Source organism: Natrix helvetica (genome assembly GCF_964273705.1).
Source record: "Natrix helvetica genome assembly, chromosome: 7".
NCBI classification, from domain to species: domain Eukaryota; kingdom Metazoa; phylum Chordata; class Lepidosauria; order Squamata; family Natricidae; genus Natrix; species Natrix helvetica.
Genome location: NC_138558.1, coordinates 14,743,571 through 14,763,765, shown reverse-complemented (window position 1 = coordinate 14,763,765; position 20,195 = coordinate 14,743,571). Strand labels below are relative to the sequence as shown.

The following is a 20,195-nucleotide window of genomic DNA, read 5'->3' as shown; positions in this document are numbered from 1 at the left end:
TAAAGCACAATTTGAAATTTTAACTTTTATTTTCATCCACTTTTTTAAAAAATGTGGTTTTATGATTATTAAAAAATGGTTTGTTGCTTCCTTTATAGCATGTTCCTTAATACTTCTTTCTTCTTCTTCTTCTTTTTGTAGCAAAGACGGCAGAAATGAGGATGATTTGTTAATGCACAATCAGGTTTGTGTCCATTTGTACCATTTGCAAAATAATAGCATATTGCTTTCACTTCGTTATTAACGTTGTTACTTTGCTTTTGTTATTTACTTTACAACATTAATGATAACATGTAATTAGAATGTAGCATCTAATTCAAGCTATGTTTGTTAGAAACATTCAGATATCATAGGCTTTGGTTTTTAGATGCCAGATTAAAGTACCTTTGTTTATGAACGTGCTTATTTATGGAATGTATACATTTCCAAGCACAGATGATTCTGAGCTTTAATTTTGATACTAATTAAAATCAATTAATTTATATGTGAGCATCTTTAATATATGATTTTTAAATGCATTTTAATTCATCCAAATTAAATATTGGAATATTCTTGATGTTTTTTTAAAAAATTGAATTTATTTTAGTATAGTATTTATAAGACGCTTCCTTGAAAACTATTTTAAGTAGCATTTAAGAAGATCATTGATCTAGACTTGGTCATGAATCAGTGCAACTGAACCAGTTTAGCTGATCAAACTTGGAAATCAGAGAACAGATATTTGAAGGGAATCTAAGACCTTGGCCAAATCTTGAATCCTCTGAACTTCTATTCATATTCTACCAAACTGCAGAAATAAAACTATACAGTTAAAATCCTGCTGGAAATGGGAGGCTAAAGTTTAAGAAAAGATTGCTCTGAGTCCCTTAATTGGTTTCGTGGCAGAGAGAGATTTAAATCAGAAAACTTCATTATTATAAAGAGATTAAATTGTTCTGCATCTATTACTGTATGCCAGGAAACTAGCACCCTGGTTTATTAGTAAGTTTTATACCTACCCAGAAAGGTCATGTTTGCTCCCAGAATCATGAAAATAGCCTGTGTTTATTGCTTTGATCTGTTGAAATAACTGTTCCCTAACGAGCATGGTGGCTCACAAGGTTAGACCACTAGGCTAATGATTGGTACTCTTGTGTTCGGAACCCAGTGCTGCTATAGGGCAGAGTAAGTTCCCATTCTACACCCCAGCTTCCACTGATCCAACAGTTTGAAAGCAGGTGATCGCAAGGAGATTAATGCAAGGGGCCCCAACCCTCAGTCCATGGGCCACTAGTGGGCTGCAGTCCATTTGGAACTGGGCCACGCAAGCAATGGGCAAGCAAGCACAGCTCCACTTGTACAAGCAGCAGGCACTCGCGCTCATGCACCAAGCTTCAGTTCATGCATGTGTGCTTACCAATCACACAGAACCATCCTCTTTCTCCAGCAGTGGATTTCACATTTGTTTACCACTGGTTCGCCGTGGGTGTGCCCCAGTGGAGGGTTCTGGATCCTGTTGCAACCGGTACGGTTGCAAAGGGGGCCGGCGTCCTCCACATTACCTTCTAGCAACACCTCCGCGATGCTCCAGCTGCTCGGCGGAGCATCGTGCAGGCGCTGTACGCGGCATGAACGGAAGGGCCTAAAGCTTTAAAGGACAGGTAAGGAGGGAGGGCGGGTGAGCCCTCTGGAGCACCATACCGGAACGGTACCCGGTGCTCCAGGCAGGCTTCGGTACGCCTGTACCGGGGCGTACCACCTGCAACCCACCACTGGTGTGCCCGCTTGCTTTGTGGGTGCATGTGCCTCTTCTTAGCATGCGCCTGGCCTTCTGCGCATCAACTTTGCTCACACGCGCACCTGCACATGCGCCCGGCCTCAAAAACATGCCTAAATAGGACCGCATAGAGCTGGGGCATGTGCGCAGGCCCACCTGCGATTTCCGCTACCAGTTTGGGTGAACTGATCTGAACCAGCTGAATACCACCTCTGCCTCTTTCCCTCCCACTGGGCCGTCAATCCGGAAAGGTTGGGGACCGCTGGATTAGTGAGTACTACTTCTATGGGCAACTTCACAGGAGTGTGGAAAGAGCCCCTACCTGGGCGATGGTGATGATGTCACCGGCAAATTAGTGAACAGTAGTAATAGTAATGCTTCTGTGTCGGAAGCACAGAAATATTACTATTAGTACTGTTCACCAATTTTTGATTTTTTCAATACATTTTTCTCTAATCTTGATGGATACTTTTCTCTTCCCTCAATAATTTGGCTTGTGAACTGAAATTTATTCCTTCCCTTTGGGAATGAAAGGTTAAGAGAAGTCAGACCCTTCTGTATAGTGACAGTTCCCTGTCAATTCTGTTTTCCTTTTCTATTATGATCATTCCTTTCTTTATAGAAATAATCTTTAGTGTATTGGTTTCTCAGAAGCAGAGAACTTCGATAACTCGAGATAGAGATGCTTCAGGAAGTTATTATCTTTTTTCAAAGAAGCTGGTCTAAGACAGACGAGAAAGCAAATTGGAAATAACAAATCGGCTGGCCGCACAAAAATAAAGTCTCTGTATTTATCTTGCCAATTTGCATGGATGATTTTATATTGCATTAATTCATTTTTACAGCCACAAACCATGAGAGAGGGACAGGAACCTTACTGGTTATTTTGCCTTATGGCTGTCAAAAATTTTCTTAAACATCTTCTGTGAACTTAGGAGATTTTATCTTTTCCTCTTAAAGCAGTGGCCTGCAACCTTTGGGGCACCGGGAACCTGTTCCGTGGAGAAAGGTTTTTCCGCGGGCTGGAGGGGACATAGTTTCGTATGCTGCTTGCATCCCGCGGATGGGGCTTCACTTGCTTGCGTGGTCCGGTTGCCGTGGTCCCATGCCAGTCCACGGACTGGGGCTTGGTGACCTCCCTGTTTTAAAGCATATCATGAAAATATATATTTTAGCAAAAAAAATTCTTGGAAAGCTGAAGTCTGTGGCTAAGTTCACATTCTGTTGCTGTTGATTACATGGAATTATGGCATGCTTATAATAGCTTGTAAAACAAGCATATCTAGACTGTTAAATTCTAACCGATGTTTTGATCCAATGAGATTGCAGTATGCCAGGGAGGGTCTCTATCGCAAGTTGTACAATAGGAGAAGACACAGTGGCTCAGTGCCTAAGAAGCTGAGCATGTCAATCAGAAAGGTCGGCAGTTCGAATCCTTAGCGCCATCCCTGAGCTCCCATTACTTGCCCCAGCTTCTGCCAACCTAGCAATTCAAAAGCATGTAAAAATGCAAGTAGAAAAATAGGGACCACCTTTGGTGGGAAGGCAACAGCGTTCCGTGTCCCTTCAGTGTTTAGTCATGTCAGCCACATGACCAGAGACATCTTCGGACAGCGTTGGCTTTTCAGCTTTGAAACGGAGATGAGCACCACCCCCTAGAGTTAGGAACGACTAGCACATATGTACAAGGGGAACCTTTACCTTTACAATAAAAGAAAGTCATTTGTGATCTGACAGTTTTTATTCTTCCCCTTCCAAAAATGTCCTCTCCACAGGGCAGCCATGTAAATGAGTTCCTACTGAATAGCTACAGTTGGGAGGGTTATGTCAAGATACTGTATATTTAGCAAGAATACAGCTCTACCTAATGTTTTTAATTCCATCGCCAAATCCATTGTTAAATATAGTCTTGTCCCCTTTGAGTTGAGTTTATCTGTGATAAATTCAGGAACACCCCATGTAGGTTTCTAGGCAACAGTAAATTGTTTCGTCTGGAATGCTTTTCTGACTTCCCAGTCTAGCCTGCAGTCCTTGGGTTTCTTGGCAATTTCTCATTGAAGTACTATAAGCAGCACAGCCTTGCTCTTTGAAATCAGCCAAGGTTGACCAAGTGTTTACGTAGGCATAAATAAATATGGTTTCCAGGGATTCTCTTGTCTTTCGTGATTGCAGAATGCTAGAGACATTCAATAAATGCTTTTACTGGAGAGGTTTCTTGGATTATTGATTGCTATGTCTAATCTTTGTATTTTCTCGCAAGTTTTCATTGCCAGGAAAAATAAACAATCTGGAATGTCCAAAGCATTAGAAAAAGATGCAGAGGCTCTCGTATTTGGCAAAAGACATGGGTGCTTTAATGATTCAAAGAGAGGTGTTTTATTTGTCTCCCCACATGTTTTAATGCACCTCTTTTGGTTGCTTTGCCCAATAACATTTACCCTAAAATTGTGTGATTTGGGTAGTGCATAATCAAGAAATGTTAAGATTCTATCCAGATAGATTTACTTATTTGGTTAAGGGTTTTTATTTCAGAGTAACAACTAATGGAAATGAAACTTAAAGCAAAAAGATTAGTAAGAAATAATAAAAAGTGGAAGAAAAAAAGAAAGAATATGTTAAAGAAAAAGAAAAGGAATAAAGAAATCAATTCCAACTGTCATTACAAATATGGACAAATTTAATAACTCTTCATCCCATAGGGTTACAAACAGATTTCATTCCGTATCTCTTCCCTTAGTTATAAGCAAATCCATGTTATCCAGGGTTCCAGATTTGAAACTCAAGTTCTTATGGCATGAGTTTTACCCTCCCTCTTCCTGACATGAAAAGATTCTGAATGTTTATTATGTCATCCCTCTTTAGTTCAGCCCTGTCCAAATTTATTTAGATGTCCCTTACAATCTCTACAAACACACATACCAGGTTTTTTCCCCTTCCAGGATAATAAATAATCCATGAAATCTTCCAAAGTGCCACAAAGCTCTTTGGTTTTGCTCAGCAGGTTAAAATAGCTACAAACTATACTGGTTGGGTCTTTATTAATATGTTTTGTTGTTCAGTGTCAACAGAAACTTAAATATGATAAAAACCTTCCCTCTGGAATGAGCTGCCCCCGGAGCTTCGCATAATCCCTGACCTCCGGTCCTTCCGACGCACCCTAAAAAGTTGGCTTTTCCAGCAAGCCGGCCTGGCCTGTTAATTTTATCTAATTTTTAAAATGTTATTGTCATATTAATTGGGTTTGTTTTTTTGGATATTTACCTAATTTCCTTTTAACTTTTGTGATATGTGTTTGTTAATGTTGTACGCTGCCCTGAGTCCTTTGGGAGAAGGGCGGCATAGAAATCCAATAAAACAAAACAAACAAACATAAAACATAAACTTTTCAATCTTGGCGTCAACAAAAAGTCTATAAAGAATTTTCAGACTATTGAAGATAAATGGCTAGTTTTAATATTGATCAATAAGCTACTTTATACTCCTTCCTTTAACTTTTAACAGAATAGTATGGTATTCTTTTAAAATAATAGTATAGTGGTGGAAAGATGGATGCCAGTGAATAGGGAATTGGGGTGTAAGTATGACTAAGATATAGTAGGAAAACAATGACTGGTTTATGGAGTCATTGATGTCTTCTTCTAAAAGGAATTATGACTTGAAAGAGGCAATGAGATGATGTTTTAGAAAACATACAAATTTAAAGATATAGATAGTTACAGGCAGTTGTAAATATTGCTTTTTTGGAAAGTTAATGGAAAGGATAGTGACTGTCTAGTTATAGGTGTACCTGGAGAAAATTAACGATAAGGTAAGCTTTATTGTCACTTTTTTTCTGTGAATACACTGGCACACTTTCAGATTTCACTTCTCATCCAAGAAACTTCCTCAGTTAATCTTGGATGGGAAGTGAAATGTTTTCAATGGAAGTCTGTAGAGATTTATTTATTTATTATTTATTTATTACTTGAACTTATTAGTCGCCCCCTCTCCCCACAGGGACTCGGGGCGACGTACAAAGGTATTATATAGCGTATAGAGGAGGTAAGAATAAATAAATAAGTTACAATACTTAAAAAGTTAAAACCCCAGTGAAATTAACCCTTAAAAACTAAAATTACAATTAAAAATGCCCTGGGCTGGGGAGGTTGTAGAGTTATGCCAGGTCAGCTAGTCGAAACAGGTAGGTTTTCAGCTTCATACGGAAGGAGCGAAGGTCGGTTGTAGTTCTGATGTCTGGGGGGAGGTCATTCCAAAGGGTGGGGCCCACTACAGAGAAGGCCCTACTTCTGGGCGCTGCCCTCTGGCACTCTCTGGAGGACGGCACCCGGAGTAGTCCCTCTCTGTGTGAGTGGACGGGTCGCAGGGATGTATGGGGCAGGACGCGATCCCGCAGGTAACTAGGCCCTGTGCCATGGAGCGCTTTGAAGGTGGTAACCAGTACCTTGAAGCGCACCCGGTAGACCACAGGAAGCCAGTGCAGCTCGCGCAGGATAGGTGTTATATGGGAGAACCTCGATCTCCCCATAATTACCCGCGCGGCTGCATTCTGGACCAACTGCAGTCTCCGGGTGCACCTCAAGGGGAGCCCCATGTAGAGAGCATTACAGTAGTCCAGGCGAGACGTCACCAGCGCGTGAGTGACTGTACGCAAGGCCTCCCGGTCCAAAAGGGGCCGCAACTGGCGCACCAGGCGAACCTGGTGGAACGCCCCTCTCGCCACGGCTGTCACATGATCTTCCATAGACAGCCGGGCATCAAGGAGGACGCCCAAATTGCGTGCCCCTTCCACCGGGGCTAATTGATCATCTCCGATGGTCAGCGATGGCATATGCTGGTTGAACCGGGAAGCCGGATTCTCAGTCATCCAGGTCATGGTTGTCCCAAAGGTGCTTTTTCAGGAGGCAACTGGACTTTCTTGTTTTTTCTTTGAAGACGTTTCGCTTCTCATCCAAGACGCTTTTTCAGCCCCATCAGGATAGTGGGGATATCCTTTCCTTCCCCACTATCCTGTCAGAGCTGAAGAAGCTTCTTGGATGAGAAGCGAAACGTCTTCAAAAGAAAAAGCCCAGTTGCCCCCTGAAAAAGCACCTTTGGGACGTTTTTAGTGGAAAAGCAAAAAAGTCCAGTTATTATTTATTTATTTATTTCTTAGCGCTTATAGACCGCCCCCTCTCCCAAAAGGGACTCGGGGCGGTGTACAGTCCGTATCAGAAATACATCGAATTAAAATTAGATACATATATACATATATCAGAGGAGGATAAAAAGATATACAAAACTGTAAGTAAATAATTTAGAATATACAAAATTTAAAACCCCACTATCCTGTAAAATTAAGTTTAAAAGAAACAATCCCTCTAAAAACCAGTAAAAATATGTATGCCAGGAGGTAGACGTTATAATTATGCCAGGCCAGCCAGTCGGAACAGGTGTGTCTTCAATTTCTGTCGGAAGGAGCGGAGGTCAGTGGTGGTTCTAATGTCGGGGGGGGAGGTCATTCCAGAGGGTTGGGCCCATCACAGAGAAGGCCCTACTCCTTGGTGTCGCCCGTTGGCATTGCCTAGTGGACGGCACCAGGAGAAGCCCCTCCCTGTGAGAGCGAATTGGCCGCAGGGATGTGTGTGGGACGATGCGATCCCGCAGTTGCCTTTTGGGAGAAAAAAAGCATCTTTGGGCAGTGGTGGGATTCAAACACTTTTACTACTGGCTCTGTGGGCATGGCGTGGCTTGGTTTTGTGTGGCAGGGGAAGGATACTGCAAAATCCCTAATCCCTTTCCACTCCAGGGGAAGGATATACTGCAAAATCTCCATTTCCACCCCACTCCAGGGCAAGGATATACTGTAAAATCCCCATTCCCTCCCCACTAACCTGCTTTCCAGCTCCATTCTCCTGTGCAGGGCAACAGAAGAAGACCCAGCCGATCAGCTGGGACTCGGGAGGCAGAGAATAAATGAGGGCGTGGCCAGCCAGAGATGGTATTTGCCGGTTCTCAGAACTACCGAAAATTTCCTCTGCCGGTTCTCCAGAACGGGTCAGAACCTGCTGAATGCCACTTCTGTCTTTGGGACAACCATAACTTGGATGATTGAGAATCTCCGTAGACAGCCTGAAGATGCTGTTAGTGTGACTATGCTAGGGTCCTTTATTTGTTGGCAGCACCAGATCATTTCTCCACCCTGGAGATTCTTGACTATCCTATAAGCTTCCCACTCTGTTCTCTGTTCTTACAAGCATAGAGAAGGGTGATACCACAGATAGGCATGCCATCATGCTTGAATAGCAGCATCAGAAGCAAAAAATAAAAATACATTTGTTCAGAGAACCATCCATATATGTTTGGAATGCAGCTTCCGTGAATCTAAGCAGAAATCTTGACTCTTCAGAAAGTCTGTATGGATTATTCATTGCATTGCAAAATGCAGGAATGAAAAATCATCCTCCATAATCAACCCTGTAGGATTAAAAAAAATCAGGGATCACCTTTTATTAAACAGCAACAAAAATCCTTGCTAAATGACATCCGAAGCAAAAATGCACCAAGATTTACTAGGGAATAATGTGGGTTTTTTATATGAATCTGAGGTAGATCCCAGTTGGATTTAATATTGATCAGTGTTCATAAGGTTGATGAGTGGGCATTATAGCTTTTGGATGTTGCCTTAGAAATATTTGATTCTTTTTATTGAAGAAAATGTTCTGAATGTACCTTCTCAATTGATCCTTCCAAGTTTTTATTAATGGCAGATCCTAATGTCTAGGTCTAGGAGGAGTTAGTTAGACCAATCTTGATCTGATTTTATTGCCTGGCTTTGAAAGATCCTTGGTAGTTTTAAATTACAGCTGTGACAGCATAGTGGAGATTAATGGCCTGGTACAGTGTGTCTTGAGGAGAAAAGGATAGGGAAGTTCATTTATACCCTATGACAAAACCTGTTCTTCAAATGTTCCTTTAGCTGTCGTGTTTTTCCTTCACAGCAGAGTAGGGCCAGAGGGTACAGGACATGTTGTAGTGGACTCTGAAATTTTGTTTTTCAATTGCTATGTTTGCTTAGCTTTACATGATTTGGATAAAGGTATGATAGTCAAGAAGAATGACTGATATATATATATATATATATTTTAAAAGTTGCAGTATGTTTATCTCTTTTATGCTTGATTTCATAGAGCAGCAAATGCTGTTCATGTTAAGTTGAGAAAAAAGGAAATCAAAAGTTGTGCAATGGGATGGGTTGATAATAGTTAAAAAGCCAAGTGTTTCAGCTTGAGAGGAAACACACTTCTCCTGTTAAGCAAACTAGCAGTCATCTTATTATTTATTTATTTGGCCCTTTGCCAAGGCACAATGTAGAACAACAATAGCCTAATAATGAATTGTAGATCAATCCAATAAAATTAACTCAGAATCCAATAAAGAAAAATTAACATTAAAATGTCCAGCATGAAAGCAATACACTTAAAATAGCATCCTGGGAGAGCACTGGCTATATACCGTACTTTTCAGAGTAGAAGACACACTTTCCCCCCCTCCTAAAAGAGGGTAGAAATGTTGGTGCATCTTATACACCGAATACAGCTACTTTTGGCCTCCTGAAACTCCAACCCGCGCGTCTGTTTTAGCAAAAATGGGGCGCGCAGAGGGTTTGGAAGGCTTGCAGAGTGCTCCAGGGGGCTGGGGAGAGCAAAAACAGCACTCCGGGGGGTGGGGTTGGGAAGGCAAAAATGGGCCCATTTTTTGCAAAAAAAATAGGGTGCACAAAAGGCTTGGGAGACCCACAGAGTGCTCCTGAGACTGGAGACAGAGCAAAAATCAGATGTGTGGAGGCCAAAAACTAATTTTTTTCTTGTTTTTCTCTTCGAAATCTTGGTGTGTCTTATACTCCAATGCATCTTATAGTCCGAAAAATACGGTATACATCTATAATAATTTAGAGAAAGTGTTATCCTGGATCTATCAGATAGAGTGGAACACCCTGATTACACTAGCCGTTAATTAAATATAAAGATCTTTAAACCTCCTTTATATAGTATCACAAAGATGGCCAGATCTCTGAAAGCCTGCTATTTGGAGACAATGACTCTTGAATAAGGAACCAAGAATGTCCTGAGCAAAGGAACATAAAGAATTAGCAGAAGTGTAGGTAGAAATGTGGGCAAACAGATACTGGCGAGTTTGTCACTTAGCACAAGCAAGAATAGTTTAAATTGGGTTCTGGCTCAAAAGGGAACTAGTGAAGAGTTTGCCATGGTATTGAAAGATGAGAATGATGTGGATGGTCCAGGACAACCCACACGACACTATTCCTCACTAAGATCAGGGGATGGAGAGAAGAATCAGAAACACCTGTCAGGAGATTATTACTATATTTAAGCATGAAACAATCAAAGCAGACACCAATTTCAGTGCAATCTCCTCTGCCAAATCCCCTTGGATCCTACATATATTCATCAAATGCATCAAATAAAGTTAGAAAATGGACCAAAGTCAACTGATCATCAAGCAAAACTTGCTGGATGCAGGCAGAAGAAAATGGGTAATCCAGGAGCCCGAAATAGGACATTACGTAGAGGATGAGAATTGGATACTATACAGATGATGAGAAGGACAATTGGATCATAAAATGTCCATTAAAGGTTAACATATGTATTTTAATCTTGGTCAAGTAAACCAATTTTATATTCCTTCCTTTTACTTCTAGCAAACTTGATAGTCCCTTCAAATAATGTCCTAGCTTTCCCTTTGGTGGTGCTTACTGAATTATGGTGAGAATCCTACAAGATAGCGTGGCTTTTTTGGCTTTTACAAAACTCAAAATTATATGTTATCAGAAGTGGTGATAACAAACAGTTTGAATGGGCTGATTATTGATAACTGAATACTCCATCTGAGGTTATAGGCAACATTCTTTAAACACAAGCTTCTAGTGAGCAGAGAGGCCATCCTGTTTATGTTTCTGGGCTTCTATTGGACCAGGTGGGTGATAGGATTCATCTAACAAAGCAGGAGTCTTTGTTCTTAAGGTTTTGTTTATTGTATCGTAAGAATTCAGCCAACAGTGGTCGTTGAATAAATCATGGTTAATGGTGCAATGTGTGCCTATCAGAACAAGTGTAGACAGAAGAAATGCTTTGTTGTTTGTGAGGATGTTGACTTTGAAATTTGAGATTGGACTGTTTTCCCTAAAGAAAATGGGACTATTTTGGATACTGGGTGGAATCTGTTCTCTCATCTCTTTTCTTGGAGCTGGTTTGGCAGAATGAAGCCTGCAGTAGAAATATATTATTCCTTAGATTTCTAGAACATCTGTGGTTTGATTGTATGTCACTTTCCTGGCACTGGACTGCTCTGGCAACCTTCTTAAACGTGTGTAGTTTTATGAGTCTAACATGAAATCTAGATTTTATTTCAGCGTCCTGAAACCGTACCGCTAACCCTGTGGCTGGACAAAATTGTATACTTCGGCTGCATTTCTAAATATGTAGACTAGGGAGCATAAAGCGGCTGAATAAATATATCTGGAATTGTGCTACTCAAGATTTGTTTTGTTTTCATTTACTTTTGAACTTCCAGGCAAACCATCTGAAAGCAGCGCTGATTATTTGCATTACAATCAACAGAGCAAAGTGCAGTTTTATTTCCCACCATCCTTTTAATTCAGCATATTGGCAAATTCCAGAGCGGATTAATGTTAACAGTTCCCACTGCAGATACTGGGGGGGGGGGGGGGGGGGGGGGGAACCTGCAGGGAGTTACACAGAGTTTCCGATGCACAGATAAATTCTGACTGTTCTAAAGAAAGAAATCACAGTTAAAAGTCGTCTGGCACCTTTTGTGAGCTGTTCATGTTTTTACAATAGAGTTTGTTAACTTGCTTTTAACTCTCCTCCTAGTATTTCTGCCCTTTCTAATCGTATGGGGGGGGGGGGGGGATCTCTAAGTCTCTCTTGTCGTTTTTCCTTCCCTGTCTGTTTTCTCCCCAAGTTACAAGTAAAGACCTTATATGTTTGCCTACATCAGGCACGTTCCTCTGATAGTCCCTTTGCATTAAATTTCTCTACATTTTGCAAATGAAAACAGCGCGCTCTGATGCCCAAAACATAAAAGTCAGACAGGATAAGCGTACAAAGCCAGGAACAAGAGGGCAAGAGTTTAATCTGTCCAGACACACAGGACATATCGGGTATCTGGTGAGTGGGCACCGTGCAAAATGCTCTCGTTTCTTTCTTCGAACGTACATTATAGATCGTCTCCTCAGCAGTTTTTAGCTTGGGGATTGGGAAGAGAGAGAGAGAGAGAGAGTGATGAAGACTTGTTGGAATGAGAAGCATTCCTGGTCTGTGGCTTACTCTGCAGGCCCCTACCCCTTCCAGTTTATTAAACGCCAAAGTCCGCTATGATTTCAGTTTGCGCAACAGCGGCTTGTAATATCCCAAAGCTCCTCCATAAATAGGCACGCTTTCCCCACACCCAGCTGGAAAACAACCACAGGAAGCCAAGGACTTGCAAGCAGAGCCACTGCAACTCCGCTGGCATTCGGAGAGCTATACCGCAGCACAGCTTGCTGGAGAGAGCCTTTGCATACCTTTTCGCTCTGAAACTCCACTTCCTCCAGGGAAGAAGGAAGACAAGGAGTGTCCTCAATTTCCAAGAGAGTTTTTGTGGCACTGTAGCCTTAGCAACCGCAGCTTCTTCTTAGGTGATGCATTTTTGGGGGAATTCAGAACTTTTAAGGGGAAATGCAGTCTTTGGTCTCATTGCTTTGCCTTTTCAAGCCGTTCACGGATAAACTCGACCGATCGCTTACTCAGTTGGAGGGAAGCAACTTCTCAGCTCCTTTCTCTATTTCTTTAGTCAAGAAGGTTTTCTGGATCAAAAGTTTTGGGTTTTTTATTTTATTTTTCAACTTGTGCAAGTGATCCATGAGCATTGAAATGAGTAATTGGAAAAAAGACTCGATACGAAAAGGCTCCCGTTTTTCAATTTGCCCATACGGAAAGGAAAAGGGCTGTTTTGGTTTTTGTGTGTGATTATTTACATCTGTACTTCCCGTTTTATACTGAATTTTGCAAAAGGTTTTTTGTTCTTTGCTTTGGGGGGATGTGTTGCAGAACTCAAGTATGAAGATCCAGGAACATCCCGGCGTTCCTGAAGTCAAGTTGCAAAGGAACCAAGAAATAGATGGCCAGGAAGACACTTTCATATCAGAAGTGCCTCATCTGGACCTGTCAACCTTGTGCAGTGACAACTGGGAAGGTAGGACTGCTTGGGTTTTTTAAAAAGTGTTTTTGTTTTTATTTCTCACGCATACATTCACAAATATACAATCTCATAACTATCTTATTTTACCTTACTTCTTCCTTCCTTCCCTCCCTTCTTCTTTACTTTCTTCTTTCCTCCTCTCCTTTCCCTTCTCTACTTCCCCTTCCACTCCCTCACTCCTCCCCTCTTCTCCCCTTTCCTCCCCTATCTCCTACTCTTACTTCCCCTCCATTCCTTCCTCTCCTTTTCCATGTCTTCTTTTCCTTTCTTAACTCCTCTTCCTAAGGTAGGATTGCTTGTTGAGCATGAATGAGACAGCTCTTATTTCAGCAGGACTGCATGTTTTACTTCTGTCTTTGACTTTCTCTCTTGTTTCTGGGATGATAAGTGACAGTTTTCCCCAGCCTGTTCAGATGTCTTCTCAACAGTAGCTTCTCAATCCACACATCTGTTGAGTTGCTCATCTGAAGAACACTGATCTGGGGAAAGTTAATCGGTAGAAACTAATAAACTAATAAACTGTTTGAATACAAGAGCTGAACGTTTGCTGCAAAAGATGCCATTGGGCATTCTTTTCAGGAATATAACTCAGAGAAAAAGTAAAAGAAATGTTTTTTATCTCTTTACTTGTCGTGTTTAGTTGATTGCTAACATTTTGCAGTTTAAAGGTCTCCCTTCTGGCAAATCAGATAAAAGATACCTTAATAAATCCCTGAGTCCTTCTATGGGAAGCACATTTTGTCCCTAAGGTCAGTTAATAAACATGTATTGAAAGATGGCTTAAGTTGGTATTTTTGTATTCATGCTTAACTGTCTATTTTTTTAAAAAACTGTTCCCATGTATAATATGGTCCAGTTAAGAGAATTCTCCCCACCATTTTTTAAAGGTCCTAAAAATCATTGATTCGCCCAAGGTAAATGGGTGTAACCAATGTTTTGATTTCTTTTTCTTTGTAGCAAGGCAGTTCTAACTCTGATTGCATATACGAATGCATACTTTTATTGTCTGCTGTGGAATAACAGAGTTTGAAGGGACCTTGTAGGCCATCTAGTCCAACTGCTTGTTCAAGCAGGAGACTCTACACCACTTCTGACAAATGGCAGTCCAATCTCTTCTTGAAAGTCTCAAGTGATGATGCCCAGCTAATGGGTAATAGAATTACTTTCATTTGTTTACATTATCTTTACAAGGAAAGGAACATAGTATTGGGGGGCGGGGGGGGGGGTTCCGAGCAAACTCTTTTGTTGGTATCCACTCATTTAAATGGCAAAGAGTGCTTTAAGTCATGCTACTAAAAACAGTGATTGGAAACATTGGAAGAACATTGCTACCACACATTTTGGTTCTTTAGAGAACCTAGTGCCCCCCCCCTTTCCCCCCCCCAAGCGCTTAAGGTACATTTCATTACTGCATTTTTGGATTTTGGTATTTGGGGGTGTAACTGGAAAGTTTGTTGGTTAATAGCAGTTCCTTTCACTAGGAAGAGTGAAATCTCAACTTTGACAACTTGAAGATGAGTGGACTTCAACTCCCAGGATTCCCCAGCTAGCAAGGGTAGAGAGTTGGATGATGCCAATAGCACATGCTATTTTTGTATCAGTTCAGAATTCTAAAGCAGGCTCAAATATACTAGCTGATATGCAAACCTGCCCCATCAGCTGTTGTGGATATTTGTGGTGGAATATACCAGATGATATAACTTTCTTTTTACAGTTTGACAGTGTATTAGATGCTTTCCCCTTAGATCTAAAGAATCCCTCCAGCCACGTTTATTTCCTTATATATTCTAATTAGCTCTGCTCCCAAAAGGATTGTTTTGTTATATTTTCAAAGGTAATCTGAATAAAGTTGTATTCTTCCCCTGTGGTTTTAGAAGTCAGGGATGAAATGAGAACATTTTTTTCTTTTTCTCCTAAAGAATTTGGAAAGGCTACAGAATGGATAATGCTTCTCTTAATCTCTTGAAATTATTACATTGCTTGATGCAAATTCCACTTTAGGACATTTTAGAAGTTTCTGAATATGATATATCAATAAATAAATACCGTATTTATTCGAGTATAACGCGCAAAATTTTGTACCAAAAAAAGGAATCAAAGTGTGGGTGCGCCTTATAAACGAGGGCTGGGGTGGGGTGGCAGTGGCGGCTGGGGAAAATTTACTTGGCATGGTAGCCCCTGAAGCATTCAATCCTGCCGACTGGAGGAAGAGGGTGAGAGGCAGGTCCTGTGAACGGCGGCAGCAGCGGCGGCAATACTCGCAACTCAGCTGCCTGCCGCCTTTCCCCTCCTTTGTCTCCCAGCCGGGGCGGCCCGCCGCCGAGTTGCGAGTATTGCCGCCGCTGCTGCCGCCATTCACAGGACCCGCCTCTCACCCTCTTCCTCCAGTCGGCAGGATCTCGATCCGTCTGGAAGGGGGCGACCGGGACTCGGGAATCCCCCCAGGCACCATGGCCAAGGGGGCTTCGTTGGAGAGTGGAGGTGGTGGCGGCGGCGGCAGCAGCATCTGCAGCGTCTCGGTCGAACTGCAGGACAAAAAGACGGGACCCCCCGCAGCCGCCATATGCCAAGGAGCCTCAGTCGGGAGCAAAGGGGAGGCCGTGGACTCCTGCAAGCCGACCCTGGCCTTGCCGCCCCGCAAGAGAGAGACTTGGACCCGGCAGATGGATTTCATCATGTCCTGCTTGGGCTTCGCCGTGGGGCTAGGCAACGTGTGGCGCTTTCCCTACCTGTGTTACAAGAACGGGGGAGGTGAGCAACCTGCAGCCGTGAGGGCTGGGTGGAAGGGACGACGTGGGGGGGGGGTCTCCAGGATTTTTGTCAATTACAATGCTTGGTGTGAAACAAAATTTTATACCGATTTTTAATCGAAAATTAGGGGGTGCGCGTTATACACGTGTGCGCGTTATACTCGAATAAATACGGTAATAGAATAAAATCATGTGGAAAGAGAGGTCAGTGAACAGTGGAGGTGTCTGTTATAATCTCATCTTGACTATTTTATAATCCTGAACCTTGGATTGACAAATCATGATACTCATGATTTAGTTGTTAGGTAGGTGAAGCGTTTTAGAAGTATTTGATTTAGCTGAACGTATTCCTTGTCCTGTCTCACAATCTAAACAGTAGTTTGGATTGTCCCTAATCTGAATCATGGATAATTGAACAGAGGGTTGGATAGCATTCCCTAGACCAGTGGTCAACCTCAGCATCTTTAAGATGTGCACACGTAAATTCTGGGAATTGAAGACCATAATCTGAAAGTTGCTGGGGTTGAGATACATTGGCTTAGGCCAACAATGTGAATATTCTACATATAAGTGTGCTCATTTTCTACTGAATTAATACTCTTCTCTTAGACACTCTCTGAATTCAAAGAAGTAAAAATGGAAAATTAGCAAGTAATTATTGATACTGATAATCCATTCGCTGAAAATTTTGTTTAATGTAGAATATAGAATTGTGTAGGGATGCGGTGGCTCAGTGGCTAAGATGCTGAGTTTGCCGATCAGAAGGTCGGCAGTTCAGCGGTTCGAATCCCTAGCACCGCGTAACAGAGTGAGCTCCCATTATTTGTCCCAGCTTCTGCCAACCTAGCAGTTCGAAAGCTCTTTTAAAAAATGCAAGTAGAAAAATAGGGACCACTTTGGTGGGAAGGTAACAGCGGTCCATGCGCCTTTGGCATTTAGTCATGCCGGCCACATGAGACGTCTTCGGACAGCACTGGCTCTTCGGCTTAGAAATGAAGATGAGCACCTCCCCTAGAGCTGGAAACAACTAGCACACATGTGCAGGGGAACTTTTATCTTTCCTTATAGTATTGTGCAGCGCTTTTTAGGTTTTTTAGATGAAAGTTAAGGAGATCAAATTCCAGCACTATCCTCATACAAGCAAGTGAGAATATTTAACAAGTCACAACACAGATTGTGAATGTCCCTAGAGACAATTTTCTGTTCTGTTTTGTGCCCATTGAAACTCTCCTTTAACTTCAGGCAATGGTGCCCGACATTTTGGGATGATTAAGATGAAGGCCTTTTTCTTATGACAATTCCTCATATACTTAAAGAATGCTGTCATATATCCACTTTTAATCTTCCTACAAATAAGTAAATATCTTCCAAAGTCCTTCATTCTAAGGAATTATAAAGTTAGGAAAGTTTGGAAGTCGACATAAATGTTCTTGAAAAAGATAAAATCAATACTTACCCCAAACTATTTTACCATTTTTCTCTCTTTTATATGCTAGTTTTAATTTATGCTAGGTATGCTTTGTTAATTTTAATTTATTCCAGCAGTATGATTTGTTATATCTTTGAGGCATTTTCTGACACAGATGTCATCTCTGTGTGTAATATTTTAGATATTCACAAATTAAATATACCCAAGAGGAGGACTTGTGATCAGTGGTTTAGTTTTCTTAGTTGACAGGAAATTTTTCAGTCCTCTGAATTTGTGCTGTATTACCTCACATGATCTTAATGTCTTCAACTCTGTTAATATTGACACTTTCTGGAACATTTTGATTGCAAAAGTTAACACTGTAATAGCCACCTACACGGCACTATATAAGAATGAATAGCAGATGGCATGAACACATGCTATCTGACTTTTCAGCAGAATGTTTTGTTTTGTTTTTACAGTCATGAGGTATGAACGCATTTCCATTTTATGCAGTTACTGTGTTTCCTCGAAAATACGACATGTCCTGATAATAAGGCCATGCCACATTTTTCGGGTGGGCAAAAATGTAAGCCCTTCCCCCAAAATAAGCCCCCTGGACAACCCCACCCCCTCCAGCCAGGCAGAACGCCACTCACTGACCTAGCGGTATCCCGAAGGCGCCAAGCCACAGGAACAGGGTAGGGGGGCAAAGGTTCATGTTGCTTGGCGCTTTCGGGATACCGCTAGGTCAGTGAGCGTTGCTGTGCCCAGCTGGAGAGGGGGGTTGCCAGGCGGTTGCTCTCTTGCGAGCAGGCTCCCGAAGAGCCGGGCACAGCCTCAGGGTCGAACGGCTATGATGCGCTGTTGGGAATACGCTCTGGGAGTACGCTCTGCCGGCAGCCAGCCCACCACCATAGAGCATACTCCCAGAGCGGCCGCCCTGGCCCTGCAGGGAGAGCTGGGTCAGGGCATGGTGAGGCTGGGAGGCACACGAGCTGGGGATGGAACAGGAGTTCGCGCACCCTCCCTTTCCAGCTGGGCACACCGCCATGCACTGACCTAAGGGTATCCATAATGTGCCAAGCCGGGGGAAGGGCAGAGCACCTCGCAACTTAGCGCCTTTGAGATATCACTGGGTCGTGAGTGGCACTCTGCCCGGCTGGATTGCCAGGCATGGCTGGTGTGTTGGCGCTGCTGCGACAGCCCAACACAGCCGTTTGCCCTTGAGGCTATGCCTTGCTCTTCAGACACCCGCTCGCAAGAGAGCAGCCCCCCTCTCCGCCGCCCCCAATAATAAGGCCCAATCAATATTTGGGGGGTGGTCAAAAGAAAATAAGACCCTGTCTTATTTTCGGGGAAACACGGTATTTGTTCTTATAAATAACAGGTAACAAGACAAAAAAGAATTACTCTATAAGGGTTGGAGGTTGTTTTTGTTTTTAAGTAGTAGTGGTGTTTGTGGATTTCTAATGTGCTTGCTAGAAAGATTTATTATATTAGTGATCTCAAGAACAGGGCCTTCTCTGTGATATTTCAATTCTAGCAAACTATCCTTCCTTCAAATTTTATTTTTCCTTGACTGAAGTTAAATAGGACTTAAAGAACACGATGTCCCACTTTATTTTTAAATCAATAGATCCCCATCTTTATTCTGTAATTTGAAATTATTTCTATTGTTGTTTTCATTCGAAATACATTATTTAGTGAATTACATTTCTCGTGTTCTAATTTAAATACCTACTATGTTTGCCCCTAAAGAAAGTGCTTCCTCACCACTCAATATAAATAAGGTAAAACAAAGTTTCTGGTCATGTTTGAGTATATGAAATGATAAGAATGATTTATTTGGCTTGCTTTTACTGGCATATTTTATAAGACTAAACAACATTACCCTGTAGGATCAGATTTTAAAAAGTCCAATCTGTATGTAACAAACTGATATATCCCACAAACTCTGAAGCAGAGCTTTGTGGAATTAAACCATCATTAATGATGTCTACCAAGTATTTGGTACTTGAAGATTAGTTGCTTGAACAGGAAGTTTACGTAATTTGTTAAACTTTTAATCCTTTTTTCACAGTTATAAAGTATTGCTCAAATCTTCTACTCTGTACTTTTTAAGAATAAATTCATCCAGATCAAATTCTTCCCCACTTGTGCAATGACTCATTTTCATGGAAGATGTCCACTATCTTCCCTTCTTCCTCAATATTGTCCATTTCATGCTTTTGCCCAAAAGCCTTGTGTCTCCTTCATGTAGGAGAGAGACAAATGAGGAAATACTGGACCTTTGGAATCTTTGAGACATAATGGTTCTTTGTTTGCGGAATGCCAACTCAAAATCTAGGGAAAAAAAGATATTGCAGTTGAGCATGGAGGGAAGATAACTATTATGGCAAACAATTGAGCTCCTCCCAAATTTTAATTAATAACTTACTTTTGATAGCCATCTAACTCAGTTCTATTCCTGATGGGGTATTAATATGATACACAAGATCATTGGCAGTAAGTATTTTAGGGTGGCTTAGGTAAAGGTTCCCCTCGCATATATGTGCTAGTTGTTCCCGACTCTAGGAGGCAGTGCTCATCTCTGTTTCAAAGCCGAAGAGCCAGCACTGTCCGAAGATGTCTCCGTGGTCATGTGGCGGGCATGACTAAATGCCGAAGGTGCTCGGGAGCGGAGTGATCCCTATTTTTCTACTTGCATTTTTTACATGCTTTCGAACTGCTAAGTTAACAGAAGCTGGGACAAGTAACGGGAGCTCACTCCGTTATGTGGCACTAGGGATTCAAACTCTGAACTGCCGACCTTCTGATCGACAAGCTCAGCGTCTTAGCCACTGAGCCACTGCGTCCCATCCATAAAAACTGAATAATGATATTTTTCTGAAATGGTGTAGGGTCTCCTGCTTGAGCAGGAGGTTGGCAACAAGGCAAACTTGAAGTTGTAAGAGATTTGGACACTTGACAGCATAACTCCTGCAATAACACAGACCTGGCTGATCATTCTTGACATGCT

At 41.9% G+C, this 20,195-nt stretch overlaps 1 protein-coding gene across 5 annotated transcripts in view; it reads left to right on the top strand.

The window, feature by feature from the left end:
- FAM13A (family with sequence similarity 13 member A) overlaps positions 1-20,195 on the top strand; it is a 158,808-nt gene that overhangs the window by 112,293 nt on the left and 26,320 nt on the right. For all 5 annotated transcript variants that reach the window (XM_081959546.1, XM_081959544.1, XM_081959545.1 and 2 more), the window contains 2 exons: positions 142-184; positions 12,865-13,009. In XM_081959546.1, the coding sequence (XP_081815672.1) occupies positions 142-184; positions 12,865-13,009 (188 nt within the window). The remainder of the gene's footprint in view (positions 1-141; positions 185-12,864; positions 13,010-20,195) is intronic.